The sequence below is a fragment of the Mus musculus genome, chromosome 5, assembly GCF_000001635.26.
Source record: "Mus musculus strain C57BL/6J chromosome 5, GRCm38.p6 C57BL/6J".
NCBI lineage: Eukaryota > Metazoa > Chordata > Mammalia > Rodentia > Muridae > Mus > Mus musculus.
In genome coordinates this window covers 147486578-147499462 of record NC_000071.6, presented here as the reverse complement: position 1 = coordinate 147499462, position 12885 = coordinate 147486578, and the positions used below count along the sequence as shown (strand labels likewise).

At 39.8% G+C, this 12885-nt stretch overlaps 1 protein-coding gene across 14 annotated transcripts in view; it reads right to left on the bottom strand.

The window, feature by feature from the left end:
• The window catches only part of Pan3 (PAN3 poly(A) specific ribonuclease subunit), a 122294-nt gene that overhangs the window by 49039 nt on the left and 60370 nt on the right, over positions 1 to 12885 (bottom strand). For 9 of the 14 annotated variants that reach the window (XM_006504872.4, XM_006504868.4, XM_017321113.2 and 6 more), the window contains one exon: positions 11205 to 11352. The exons of 3 other annotated variants lie outside the window; for them this stretch is intronic. In XM_006504872.4, the coding sequence (XP_006504935.1) occupies positions 11205 to 11352 (148 nt within the window). Of the gene's footprint in view, positions 1 to 6891; positions 6944 to 11204; positions 11353 to 12885 lie in introns of those variants that run through there. 2 more of the 14 variants (XM_006504877.3, XM_030254831.1) reach the window with 2 other exon arrangements.

The following is a 12885-nucleotide window of genomic DNA, read 5'->3' as shown; positions in this document are numbered from 1 at the left end:
TTCATAAAGCTCACACTGTACACTGTGGATGGAATTCAAACAGCTTAGTGAGACAGCAACAAGAGCCTGAATTCCTTCCTCCTGCACAGCCTCACAGGCATGTTCATGCCCACTCTAGATCTTTATCCATCCCATTGTTTCTTTGTTTCTTTTTTTTTTCTTTTTTTTTTTTTTTTTTTTTGGTTTTTCGAGACAGGGTTTCTCTGTGTAGCCCTGGCTGTCCTGGACCTCACTTTGTAGACCAGGCTGGCCTCGAACTCAGAAATCCGCCTGCCTCTGCCTCCCAAGTGCTGGGATTAAAGGCGTGGGCCACCACGCCCGGCTCCATTGTTTGTTTCTTGAATTGAGAACTCTCACAATTTCTCCTTGGCCCATGTCACACCTTGTGCTCTGGGGTCAGTAAGTATATTAGGGATCAGTTGAACACACTTCAATATTCACACAGATCGATCTCTTCTACATGACAAATGCACAGATAGTATATAAAGAGGGGACCTGATGGGACACAGCAAGATGCAGGGATATTTCATTTTACCATTCAGAAATCAAAACCTGTCAACTAGTTCTGGAATTTATAATTTCACAGTTTTATATACACATTTGACTAACAGATCAGAAATTGGATATGCTGGTGACTGTTAAAAATTTACATAAATTTTAGTTTGAAAAATATTTAGTAAAGATCCTGTTACAAGGAAAGGTATATGTTCCGATAGTATAAAGATCCTCCCCAAAAGATTCCTCATTCAATTTTAAATAAAATGAATCATAAATAAAAATAAAAGTTTAAACAGTTCAGAGAAGGAAATGAACAGGTAGTATGATCAAATACAGAGCCAAAGCACAGGGGAATTCTGCAAAGACTGACTCTACACCAAAGAACTGGATGTAACTATAGAAGTAGTATACACAGCCAAACAGAGTGCAGCAGAGAAGAGTGGCTGGGCGAAGTGAGGGGCAAGCAGCAAACAGACTGCAAAGGCTGCTATGAGAGTGCAGCCTTACTGCCCGAAACCCTTTCTATAACAGTCATGTTGAGATGATCAGAAAATAAATAAGGTGCTAAGGTACTAAGTGAGAAATTAAATTCTTAAAATCAGAGTGGGTCCCAGTCAAGAATTCACTCGCTTTTATTTATTTGTGTGTTTGTTGTTATAAACAGTGTTTTACTCACTACTACTAGGATCTGGCCTGGAAATCACAAACCTACCCCAGCCTTCTTGTGGGTGGTCCTGGGGCTGCTTATATTTTGGTGTTAATTCTGCTCCCTCAAGAGGGGCTGCTCCGACGAGGAGTGGATCACTTACTCAGGTGATTCCATGTGAGCCTTCTCCCATTTTAACTGTCAGATAAAGGCTAGAGCCTGCAATTGGGCAGTGAAAGGAAAGATGAGGCTGGAGGTTTGGGGGGGGGGGGGGGGGAGAAGACGACAGAGGAAGTGAAGGTGGAAGGAAAATGGAACTAAACCACAAGGCCCAGAGAAGCCACAGGAGCAAGGGCTCATAGCTGGGGAATAGAGTAGTGTGCTGGTGAATCTGCCCAGTCTAGGCAGGCAGCTCATAAATACTGTAACTGAGCTGTGTGTTTTACCCGGGCCTATTGGGATTAGAGATTTACTGCCATACCTTTCTGATGGCTTGGATTACAGCCTTGTACTACCATGCCCAGAAAGAAATGTATATTTGGTGGAGGGGGGCGGGGAGAGAAAACTTGAGCTTAAGTGCCTTTTAATTGGACAAAAGGGGGAAAATGTGGGTATGCTGCTTCTTAGTAAATTGTGCAAAGATTAGAGCCATGTTAATTTTCATAAGATTTCAATTAGGTCTTTATAGCACTAATAGTTCAAAGCAATAGTGCCTTCTTACTGAATACTAGTTTAAATTATTAAAGTGGAGCAGAAAGAATTCGTTACATATTGCATATAAAACAAACACTTCCCTCTTTTGGAGGGGGGCAATGCTTTCCCACTAGCTTTAGTATATACAACAATTGTACAACAAGACCAGTCTAAACATCTGCTTAAAAGCTTGTACACAAATCTGCCCTCTGATATATTACTCATATAATTCAGAATCATTTTTAGTAGTTATATATGAGAAGCAAAAAACACTTGGGCTAACTTTAACATCCCCAAATTTTCAACATTTAAAATACTGGGGATGTGCTAATATTTCCTTTAACAACATTTAGTTTAATACAACATCTAAGCGTTTTTGACTAAAGCATTCTTCATGACACAAGCGCATGTGGATGGGCTGTGTGCATCCATGCAGAGAGGTGAGCATCTGCTCTCCTCCTCAGCTCCTCACCACTGTGTATTTTGTGACAGGTTCTCACTGAACTTGGAACTCACCAAGGGCAGACAGACAAACTGGGCTGCAAGGCGGAGGCTCCTCTGTCTCTGCCTCCCAGTGCTGGAATCCCAGGAGCACGTGAACCCTGCCCAGGGTGTAATGAGTGCTAGAAACCCAAACTCAGACACCAACTTTATCCACTGAATCCAAACTCCAGCCCAAACACAAGGGGTTTTCTATTTCAAATGTGTTCTTTCCATAGAAACAAAGAGAGAAACATAGAAACCTAGAAGAAGAAGAAGAAAAAAAAAAAAAAAAAGAAAACCTCAGGAGCTCTCACAACAGGGATATTAGATAGATTTCAGAAAGAAAATGTGTGCTTGAAAGACCATGAAAAAAAGCCAGCATCACCTTTACTCTGACCAGATAAAAAGTTAAAAACACAAAATCTGCAACATAATAAAATCCATACAATCAAAGAATATCTCTCATTTATAGGAGAAAAAAAAAATCACAATCCCAAGAATAAAGTTATTACAGGAAACAATATACTTGAGAAAAATCTCCAAAACTTGTATTTTTTATCTAGAGAGATGGTCTTGCTGTTTAGTTAGCTAGCCAGGAATAGGTAATCCTCCTGTGTTAGCCCAGGCACTGGGCTTATAAGCATGAATCACCAGACTCAGTGCAGAACCAATTGTTAAGTAACAAGTGGGGGTGAGGATGTAACTCAGGGGTAAAGCACTTGCCGAGCAGAAGGTAAGGTCCTAGGAAGTACCTAACAGAATTTAAAACTAGAATACGAGTACACAAGCAATAGAGGAGTAACATATTAAACAAGGACAGAAAACTCTAGCCATGAATAGTACTTTAATTCGTCATTGTTAATTTAAGAAAAGGCCTTCAAGGAGTGAGTGGGTGCCACGGGCACAGGTGGAGGTCAGAGGATAGTTGTGAATGGTTGTTTTCTCCTTCCACCAAGTATTTCCCTGGCATCAAATTAAGTTTGTTGGATTTGGCACCAAGCCCCTTTACCTACTGGGCCATCTGGCTAGCCCTAAAATAACTTACAAAAGGTAAATAATTTTCTATTGTTAAGGCACACAAAATCTTGATTCACAACAGAACAATGCTGGATCCAAGACTTTCCAGGGTTTGTGGTAATTGATGACATTCTTATTTTGAAATCCTTTAATAGCCAAATGAGCAGCTATCAATTAATCAGTAAATCAAGAATTAAAAATTATGAAATGAGACCATAAAGATAAACTTTGTTGGGAGCTGGAGAGATGGCTCAGTGGTTAAGAGCACTGACTGTTCTTCCAGAGGCCCTGAGTTCAATTCCAGACAACCACATGGTGGCTCACAACCATCTGTAATGGGATCCGATGCCCCCCTCTGGTGTGTAGGCATACATACAGGCAGAACACTGTATATACATAATAAACAAACAGATGCCAGGTGTGATGACACAGGCCTACAATGAATTCCAGCACTTGAGAGGAGGCAGCAAGACTACTGTAGGCCTGAGCAATGCCAGCCTGAGGGATACATACCAAGATCCCTGTGCCTTGGGGGAGAAGAGGCAAGGGTGTCTTTCACATGAAGCAAATATAAACAAAAACTAGAAAATGTTTCATATTAATCAGGTGTAGCTACTTACTAATCGTCATTATATCATATAAAAAGTAGTTTTTCTGGGAGGCACAAGCAGGCGAGTTTGAGGCCAGCCTGAACTACAAAGCAAGGTCCAGGAAAGCCAGGGCTATGGAAAGAAACTCTGTCTTAACAAACAAACAAACAAACAAACTGAAAGAACACCAAACAACTGCCCCCCCCCCCCGAGTGATAATTGCTTCTACACCTTCTCAGAGCTTTGTTAACTTCCCTAAACCGTAAAAAACAAACACACACAAACAAAAACCTTTCATAGGAGATATGGGAATGTGGCCAAGATAAGTGCAAGTTAATCTATGTCTGGTTTTCCTGTTAATAACTAGACAACTTTTAAAGTATAATCATACTTCCCTTTGGTTAAGCTGCATCAATGACAGAAAAGATACATGGACGTTAGAAACATCCATGCATGAATCATAAAGTGATTATGAGACCTAAAGCTTCCTCCCATCCTGAACAACCAAAGTCCTACATTGTCCACTCACAGCATCGACGCCCAAGTTTTATCAGTCGTGTACTTTTCAGCAGGATATGGTGGAGACTCCCACCCATAGGATCACTTTCCTTCCGACATCGCCATATCCTGATCTTCCTTCCCTTCAACCTAACAAGCCCTGCCCTACAAACAGCAGAATCGCTTCAGCCTTCACCCTTGCAATATCGTGTACAACACAGAAATCAAACCCCTAAACTCTGTGTAACTCACCCACCTTGCTCACGGTCTTTTATGTAGATCTTTCTTTTGCCTCTAATGTTTGAAGAAAACAGAAAAGTGACCTGGGTGTCCTCAAACCTGCTCTAAGACCTGAGATGACAGGCTCTTCTGTGGTCTTTTCACTGGTAGCATTTAGATTACTTCAAAGGAACATCAGAACAGAGTGGGGTGCTTGCTTCAGCAGGAACAGCTAAAACTAGACTGTACAGCAAAGATAGGCATGCCCCCCACACGTGTGAGAAACCAGCCTCACCAACACAGGCATGCCGTGTTTTCTCTCACAAGCCGAATCTAGATTTTAAAGTAGTAGAAAGGTAGTGGATTGGGGAAAGGACAGAAAGGCAGGAGAAGTAACAAACTTAAAACTCTTACTTTGTGCACTAGTATATAAAAAGATGAAGTGTTAGAATGAGCACATGAAAGGATGGATACCACATTCATTTTTGGAAGCAAAAGAACAATTTTTTTTTCCTTCTCAGTTCACGTAGAGGTAGCTAGGTCAGTTACTGTAGCTGCTTTGATAGTCTTTTATCAGCAAAAAAAGGAGATAGAAGTGGGTTACAAAATTAAAATACAGACTCAAAATACTTAAATAATACTTCAAAGTTTTCAATTGTAAGTACTTTGCATCAAAAGAGACAGAACTCTAGCACAACTACTTAAGTAGCGTAGCATTGATCCTGACTGGAGAGAGGCCACAGGACAAAGTCCCAGCTTTCCCACGTACTCTTCTACACGCAGCTTCTAGCTGACTAGAGAAATGTTGAGAAGAGATTTGAACACCTGCCCTCAACTATTTTATAACTAAGAAATGCACTTCTGTTCTATGTAGTCTCCGCATTGGGGAAGTGTGTCTACAGCTTAACCCACATAGTTGTTTTAATAGCACGTGGGCATACTGCCCCACCCCCAACAAGTGACCACTAATAGTTACTAGTTTCAGAACCAGTACTCTAAACATGGAAAGTTATTTATGAAATGGGGGGGGGGGGGGGCGCACAGCGCGTGCAGGGGGCAATCCCATTTTAGTAACGTCAGTGTGTGCAAGATTCATGACCAAATAACCTAGAACTAAGTGCTCAGGATAACCCTCCTCCCACATCAGAGGTGCTCTTAGGAGTCTTCACTGCATGTTTATGTATAGTAGGAACAAGAAAGGGCAAACGACGTCTGTAGTCCTCCTTTCACTGAGACCCTTTACATGTGCCCTGTCCTCTAAGACAACTATATGCACATCTAAAAGACAAAAGGAGTAACAAAAATAACCTTAATAATCAAGCTAAGATTCAAATGATAACTGAGCAGGAAGAGCTACAACCATCCAGATGACTCACTCATCCAGATGACTCCTGCAGAGTGAGGCCTGCCCCTTAGCTACACAAGCAACCACAGCAGCAACTGTACTCTGTAGGCTTTCTCCACGGGGTGTCTACAACAATAAGCTGAAAAGTGACAAGAAATGATGGTGACTGGAGCTGTAAACCCATTTGATTAGAAGCAGGGAGAAGGACTGACTTTTCTCTCTCCACTCACATTCACCTAAGGCTCACAAATGATCTAGGCTTTTGTTAACATACGTTCTCTCTGCCTCTCAGTTCAGTCACGAGCAGAGTTCACTAATGCAACAGGCTCTTGCCGACAGAACTCCCTTAATGTCCACCTATAAAACAAAGGTAAACTAGGTAGGATTTTTATTTCCACACAAGTATGGCAAGGAAGATCACAGGACATTCAAATCCCTTTCTCATCTAACAGAAGAATCACCATTCTGTTTTTGTTATTTCTCTTCATAGTTTTATTTCTATAACTTGATTTCTACACCTTAAATGTCACTGAACAATACCATTTCAGATTTTAAACTGTCTTCATTCAGAAACAAAGTAGTATATAGAAAGCCAAAGGACTATTTGGTAGAACTGTCCAGGTTTCAAATGTGTCAAGTCATATTCATTATCAACAATACAATCATATCTAAGAACTACAGGCGTTTGCTATAGATGTAGGTCACTGAATCTACCAATTACCATTGAAGGGAACCTACCCCTTCCCATCCAGCCCCTCCCTTCAGCTCAGGGACAAGACAGCCAACAGAATGGAATGCACACTGGAAAACCACAACTGGACCTCTCAAGTCTAACAGGTAAATTAAGCAGGGCCCTCCCCAGCCAGTAGCATCTTAACTACTAGTAGCTAGTTAAGCCTTACCTGACATGACTCCAAGCCAGCTGCAGCAGCCACATCCCCCTCTGCGCCAAAAACGTCTTGCCTCTCAGTTTCCTGAAATTCCCAAGTAGGACAGGAATACAACCAGATAGCATCCCCAACCTGGGTATGGTCTAGAGTTTCACTGCCAGCAACCTTCCCCAGGAGACCAGTCTGTGTCTGCACCTGCACTCACGCAGCAGCCGCTTTTGGGACCAACTCTACATTAGAGGACAACAAAATGCTCCTCTGCTCAAAAACTCTTGACGGCCCTGATCTTAACAGTAAAATAACTGTTAACTTTTTACATTTGTTTTTAATTAAATAAAGTAATTCTCAAACTAGATAACCTTAAAAGATTTGAAAGATTATGCTGAACATACCTGAAAAACAAAGTGGTTACAAAAAGAAGGACACGTGCAACTTTAAAATAATACTTAACAAATCCTTCAAAGCTGCTAATAGGAATGATCAGTACCTAACCACACAGACTTCTAGTTCTGATGCTCTGAAACTTTGAGATTCGTTTGTTTGACTTATTCAACTATATAAATTAAACATTAATTCTTAAAAGTTCTTCAAAAATACTTACTGAATTATTAAAATTCACTGTATTCAAGAAATGTACATCAGCTAAGAAATTATTTCCCAATAAAAAATTGGTTTTTTTTTTGAGTAAGCTTTATTAAGCACTGCAAATACTTAAATTTGTGGTAGATTAGAAACAAATAATAGTACTTTATAAAAAATTATAGTACTTTAATCAAGAATGATCTCTATTAAAAGAAATATAAAAACAATTCAGAGAAATCAATTCAGATTAAAATTTCAAAATAAATTTGTGGTAGAATTACTTAAGAATTTCATAGAATCAATTTTAGGGTGGTTTTGAAAAATAATTACAAGGAAACGTGTTTGAATTTCTCTCCTGCTCACCATGATTATGTTTAGAACGCATCAATCTATGAGTTTGCAATATCACATTCTTAATGGACACAAGACAATTAAGGTCGTAGCCTCTGAACCTTCATGCTCTAACTCAGGGATTCTGAACCATCAGATGCCCGCTGTTGGTCATTTCCAGCTGAACATAGCTGGATATCCGCATATGAATACAGCAGATACAGCAGGCAGACATAGCTGTGGGTTTCATTTTACCCACAGCATTCTCTCATCCTTACAATTTATAGAAGGTATTTTTTTAACCTATACATTTTGTCAATTTAATTATTTTTCCTGATTTACCCTCCATCTTACCTTTTAAAGAACAGCTCGGTTTTATGGATATATACATACATGAACTAATGTTAAGAAAGTAATTAGAACTGTGTGGAAAACCCTGTAAAAGCACCTGACAAAGGCTAAAGAACTAGGAGCAGGTGACGAGTGACAGCCCAGAACAGCACAGTTCAACACAACCAAGCATGTGCTTCCATTCCTCCCGCTGACATGTGAGCTGAGCTGCCTCGGTGAACCACCAATGCAGTCCACAGCCTCTAAGCAATGCAAGCAGAGATTACACAACTTGTCAAAAATGGCCGCTGTAGACAAGCCCTATGAAAACTGTTTCCATCTACTTAGATTCCTGGATCAGGTTGCAAAAGAAGCCAAATTAGATGAATTAAATCTCCCCTCTTCCTTGTCTCTGACAGAAAACACAGACCTAATAGGCTATACAACTTTATTTTTTTAGCACAGAAGGGATCATCTGACCCAAACCGTTCAAAATCATTAAGGTTTGTAATGTCCACATTTAAAATTTTGTCAGCATTAATGAACAAGAATGATGAAGCAGTTCATGTCCCCACCTCTTCCCCTTCCCTTCTCCTACACCAGAGTGACAGCAGCAGTATAAGCAGTTCCACTCATCTGGCATCACTACCTCTAAGACCGTGCAATGGACAACTGGCACTTTCTCAGAGCACGGATACCTATTTCCCTTCAGTTCATGAGAATCAGGGCAGAGTAAGTACACGGCTTAGTGACAGAACCCTTGCCTAGTACAGATGAGGCCTTGGGTTTGAGCCCCACTCATGTAAAAACAAGCAAACAAAAAACCTAAAATAAAATTGGTAATAATGAGTATCGTTAATAATGCTTACAACAGAAATTATTCTTTTTCTTATATTAAGCATATAAAATTTGCCATAAGATATACTGACTGCTCAATCCAAAAGCCTGAAGGAATGGATGTTTGAAAATGTTCAAGTCACTCTTTTTCTTATTTATACATTAATAGCCATCTTTTTAAACTCCAGAATTCTTTCATTAAGCAGAGCAAGGTGATCAGTCCCTGAGTCGCATGTGCACATGCCACGCACCACATGAGAATGAAGAACACTACCCAGAAATGTATGCTGCTTCTATGACTCTCATCACATTTAAACATGCTGTGGTTATATCAATTTGTTAATAGCCAATTAAAGCATGCTAATTCTTAGCTTACTAAGTCTATTATAAAAATCAAAACAGCATTAGGAAAAAGTGTGACTTTTAAAAGTCAGCAAGTAATTTTCATGCTTAAAATAAATTATTTTCGTGGCACAAAAGCATTAAACTATCATTTCATAAACTTGGCACCTTCAAAACTTCCTAAAACTCAGTTCAGGAAAACCTTTGCTAATAGAACACTCTCTAGACCAGCTATATAAAAGTATTCTTATTAGACTGTGCTTGAAAAGTCAATTCTGAAAAAGGTGTTAACTAATGATTCCTAATTTTTGGAAGGCTATCACCTCTGATAATAAAACCTGTGTCCAGAGGAAAATGCCTACTTACAGATAAAAGCTGTGACTAAGCACAGGGGTTCTGAAAGCCCAAGCTTTCCTCGGTCCTTAAGTGTGTGAACCACAACCCAGGGCACTTCAAGTTGCAGCTCATGCTCAGAAGTCCAATGTGCACACAATAACCAAGACATCCCATGTGTGGACTATAACCTAATCAACACTTTCCCCAGCCTAGAAATGTATTTGTGGAGAAAAACAAAATAGAATTGAAGGGTTTTTAAAATGATACTCTGAAGGAAAAGCAGCTCAGCTTTTCTTTTCTCGTCTGAAGACTGACGTTGTTAACAAGGTGACAGGAGGAGGAAAGGCGTTAATAAATGTGCTGTGTCACCCCAGAACTTCGTGAAGTATCTAGCATAGCGGCTACCATCCAAACAGGCACTCCTAACACAATGGCTGCTAAAGTCCAAGAGTTTATTATGTGTTATGATACCAAACAGCCCCAGAGAAAACGGTTATGTCATTAACAGGAAGAAGATGGACTATTCTAACATAGGTATGCAGGACAGTAAGTTACAATTAACTCACCCTAGAGGTTCTGGTCTAACCTTTTGTAACTAATTGCAACTACATGTGATCTACAAAGTTTGTGCTTGACAACTGCTAACTGGGTTATTAAAGGAAAAAACAAACCATAATGCTTTAAATAAAATAAGTGTGAGATTTTGCAGAGGGCTGTGGACTGGCCACTGCCACACCAGTGCTACTCAGCATGGAGCCTTGAAAACAGAGCCTGCAGGCTACTAGAAAGCTTCAATACCATGAAGGGGCTGGGGACCTTTTCTAAGCCAAATGCTTTTAAAATTTAAATTCCTTGTAATATTCTCACCTCCTCATTTAAAAAGGCCTTTGCAGGGAGCATGGTACCGCAACCCGTAGCCCTGGTACATGTAAAGCCTGGATTCCTTAGAAGGGCAATCCTCAAGTAGTCTCATCAATGATGTGCATACAATATTGATTTCTGATACAAAGATTTAACTAAGAAAATGTTTTATGATTGGCTCATTTCTGTTGATTCTTTATCAAGACATAATGGTTAATTTATGAAGCTCCCCAGAAGCACAGAAACCTCTGTAAGAATTTCTAGATGGATGCCTGACTGATCCGCAGATTGTGCTTTTGCAAGGGATGCGACCCCAGCTCACGGGGAGGTTTATATGCACGGTACATCACCACATTAGTCTGACACCACGTTCCAGGGCAGAGAATGCTTGCTAACTCAACTACAAAGACCCACAAGAGAAGCCATGGGAAGGAACCAAATGGAAGGAGCGGTGGCAAGGAAGTGGGCAAGTGTAGAGAGAGCAAGAAAGGAGGGGGGCAGGGCTAGTAACAGCCCCTGGCAACACAAGCTTGTTATTCCAGCTCTGAGACTAAGACATGTGCTCTCTGTTGCAAAGTGAGTCATTCAAGTATACAATTTCAGTTCTAATAAAATAAAAAAACAAAAACAAACAAACAAACAAACAAAAAACCCACAATGCTTACAGATCTGATACCTGAAACTCACTAGAAAGTTACTCAACTTACCTGGTGCTAATCCAGCAGTAGCAGGACTTCCCATGGATGGGTGAGAGAAAACTTGAGAGAAGGCAGACATATTTGACTGGGACACGTTACTCAGCCTGGAGGTTGATCCTCCTTTAGGTATAAATTCGCTTGCAGTAGGATTTGGTGTCTATTTGAAAATCAAATATAGGAAGTTAACACACTTTCGGCCCCCAACAGACATTTGACCCTACTAGGTATTACTCTTCAGTAGTTCACTCACTAAAAACTTATTCGGAGAGGTTAAGCCTTTCACTTTCAATACTTGAGTATAATTAACTTTCTTAGTGGAAATCTGATAATCATATCTGAGGTAAAAATGTTTGTGTGAAGAATTTAAACCTCCATAAAGCGTAAAATGTGCATGCATCATTTCTAAATCATCCTTATACATTTTTGAGAACTGGAAGTTGAGCCTACTTCAAAATTGAGCAACAACTTTCAAACGTCTATCCTTAAACTACTTCCCAGGATAAGGATCAAGGTGCCTTTTTTCTAAATTAATCACTTCCTTTACTGTAAGAACAAACATTTCCCCAATATGATATTATGCAAAGTCAAGGAAACATCTAAGGCAAACATAAGAAGCAAGGGACAAGAAAAACAAAATGTAAACTGTAGTGGCCCTGCTGTGTAGCATCACAGTGACTCCACAGCACTTAGCACAGAGATTCCGTGGGCAATGCTTTCACAGTGGCACTCCCATATAACTGCTTACTTATTCACTTTTGGCATTGAAGATTACTAAAAATTATGACACTATGTATTTAAATTCATAAAGCCTGTTTCTGTCCACTTGGAATTCTCACAAGATAGAAAATAAAAAGATGAGCTAATTATGATAAAGCCTACCACAACTTTCTTATTAGATATGAATGATCTAAGAGTTCAGAAAGGGAATAAGCCTTAAATAAAAACTAAATAAATTAAAAACTTTAAAATAATGTTACTGGTAACTAAACTTAACCTAACTTAACTTGAGCTAACCTCAAGTTGGCTTACTGTGAACATCCTGGAAGTACAGTGAAGTGCTTCGCATGCCACGTCTAAGACTTGAAATTCTGAAAGGAAGAGCCACACCTAGTCCAAAATGTTTTCCAAAGAAAATTCTCTTTTTAATCATGTAAAAGTATTACGGAAAGAAAAATCTCCAAATACTGATGTTTCAAAAAAAAATAGTGGCATATTCATGAAGTGGATGGACCAAACTTCTAGAACAGAAAGCAAGCCAATGAGAGTTGGTGGTACAGTGGCTCCAAGTCACAGGAAGCAAGTGACAAACCAGGAGGCACCAAGCATGGCAGCCCCAGTCTGCACCAGTCAACCCCAAATCGATTTTAAAAGAGGAGGGGTAAATGAAAAGCTACCTGACATAGTGATGCACGCCTCTAATCCCAACACTCAGGAGGCAGAGGCAGGTAAATCTTGAGTTTGAGGCTAGCCTGCTCTACAGAGAGAATTACAGGGCAGTCAAGGCTATACAAATGTCCTTGTCTTGAAAAACCAAAAGTGGGAGGAAAAAAGTACAAAATGCCTAGGGAAAATGGCAACTTCAAGATTACAAGTTTATTAGAGACAACAAAACTAGATAGGGAAAATCATATACTTAGTATATTCCTAAAAAATAAAAAATTACCTTCTCCATTATGGTGTAATTATACCG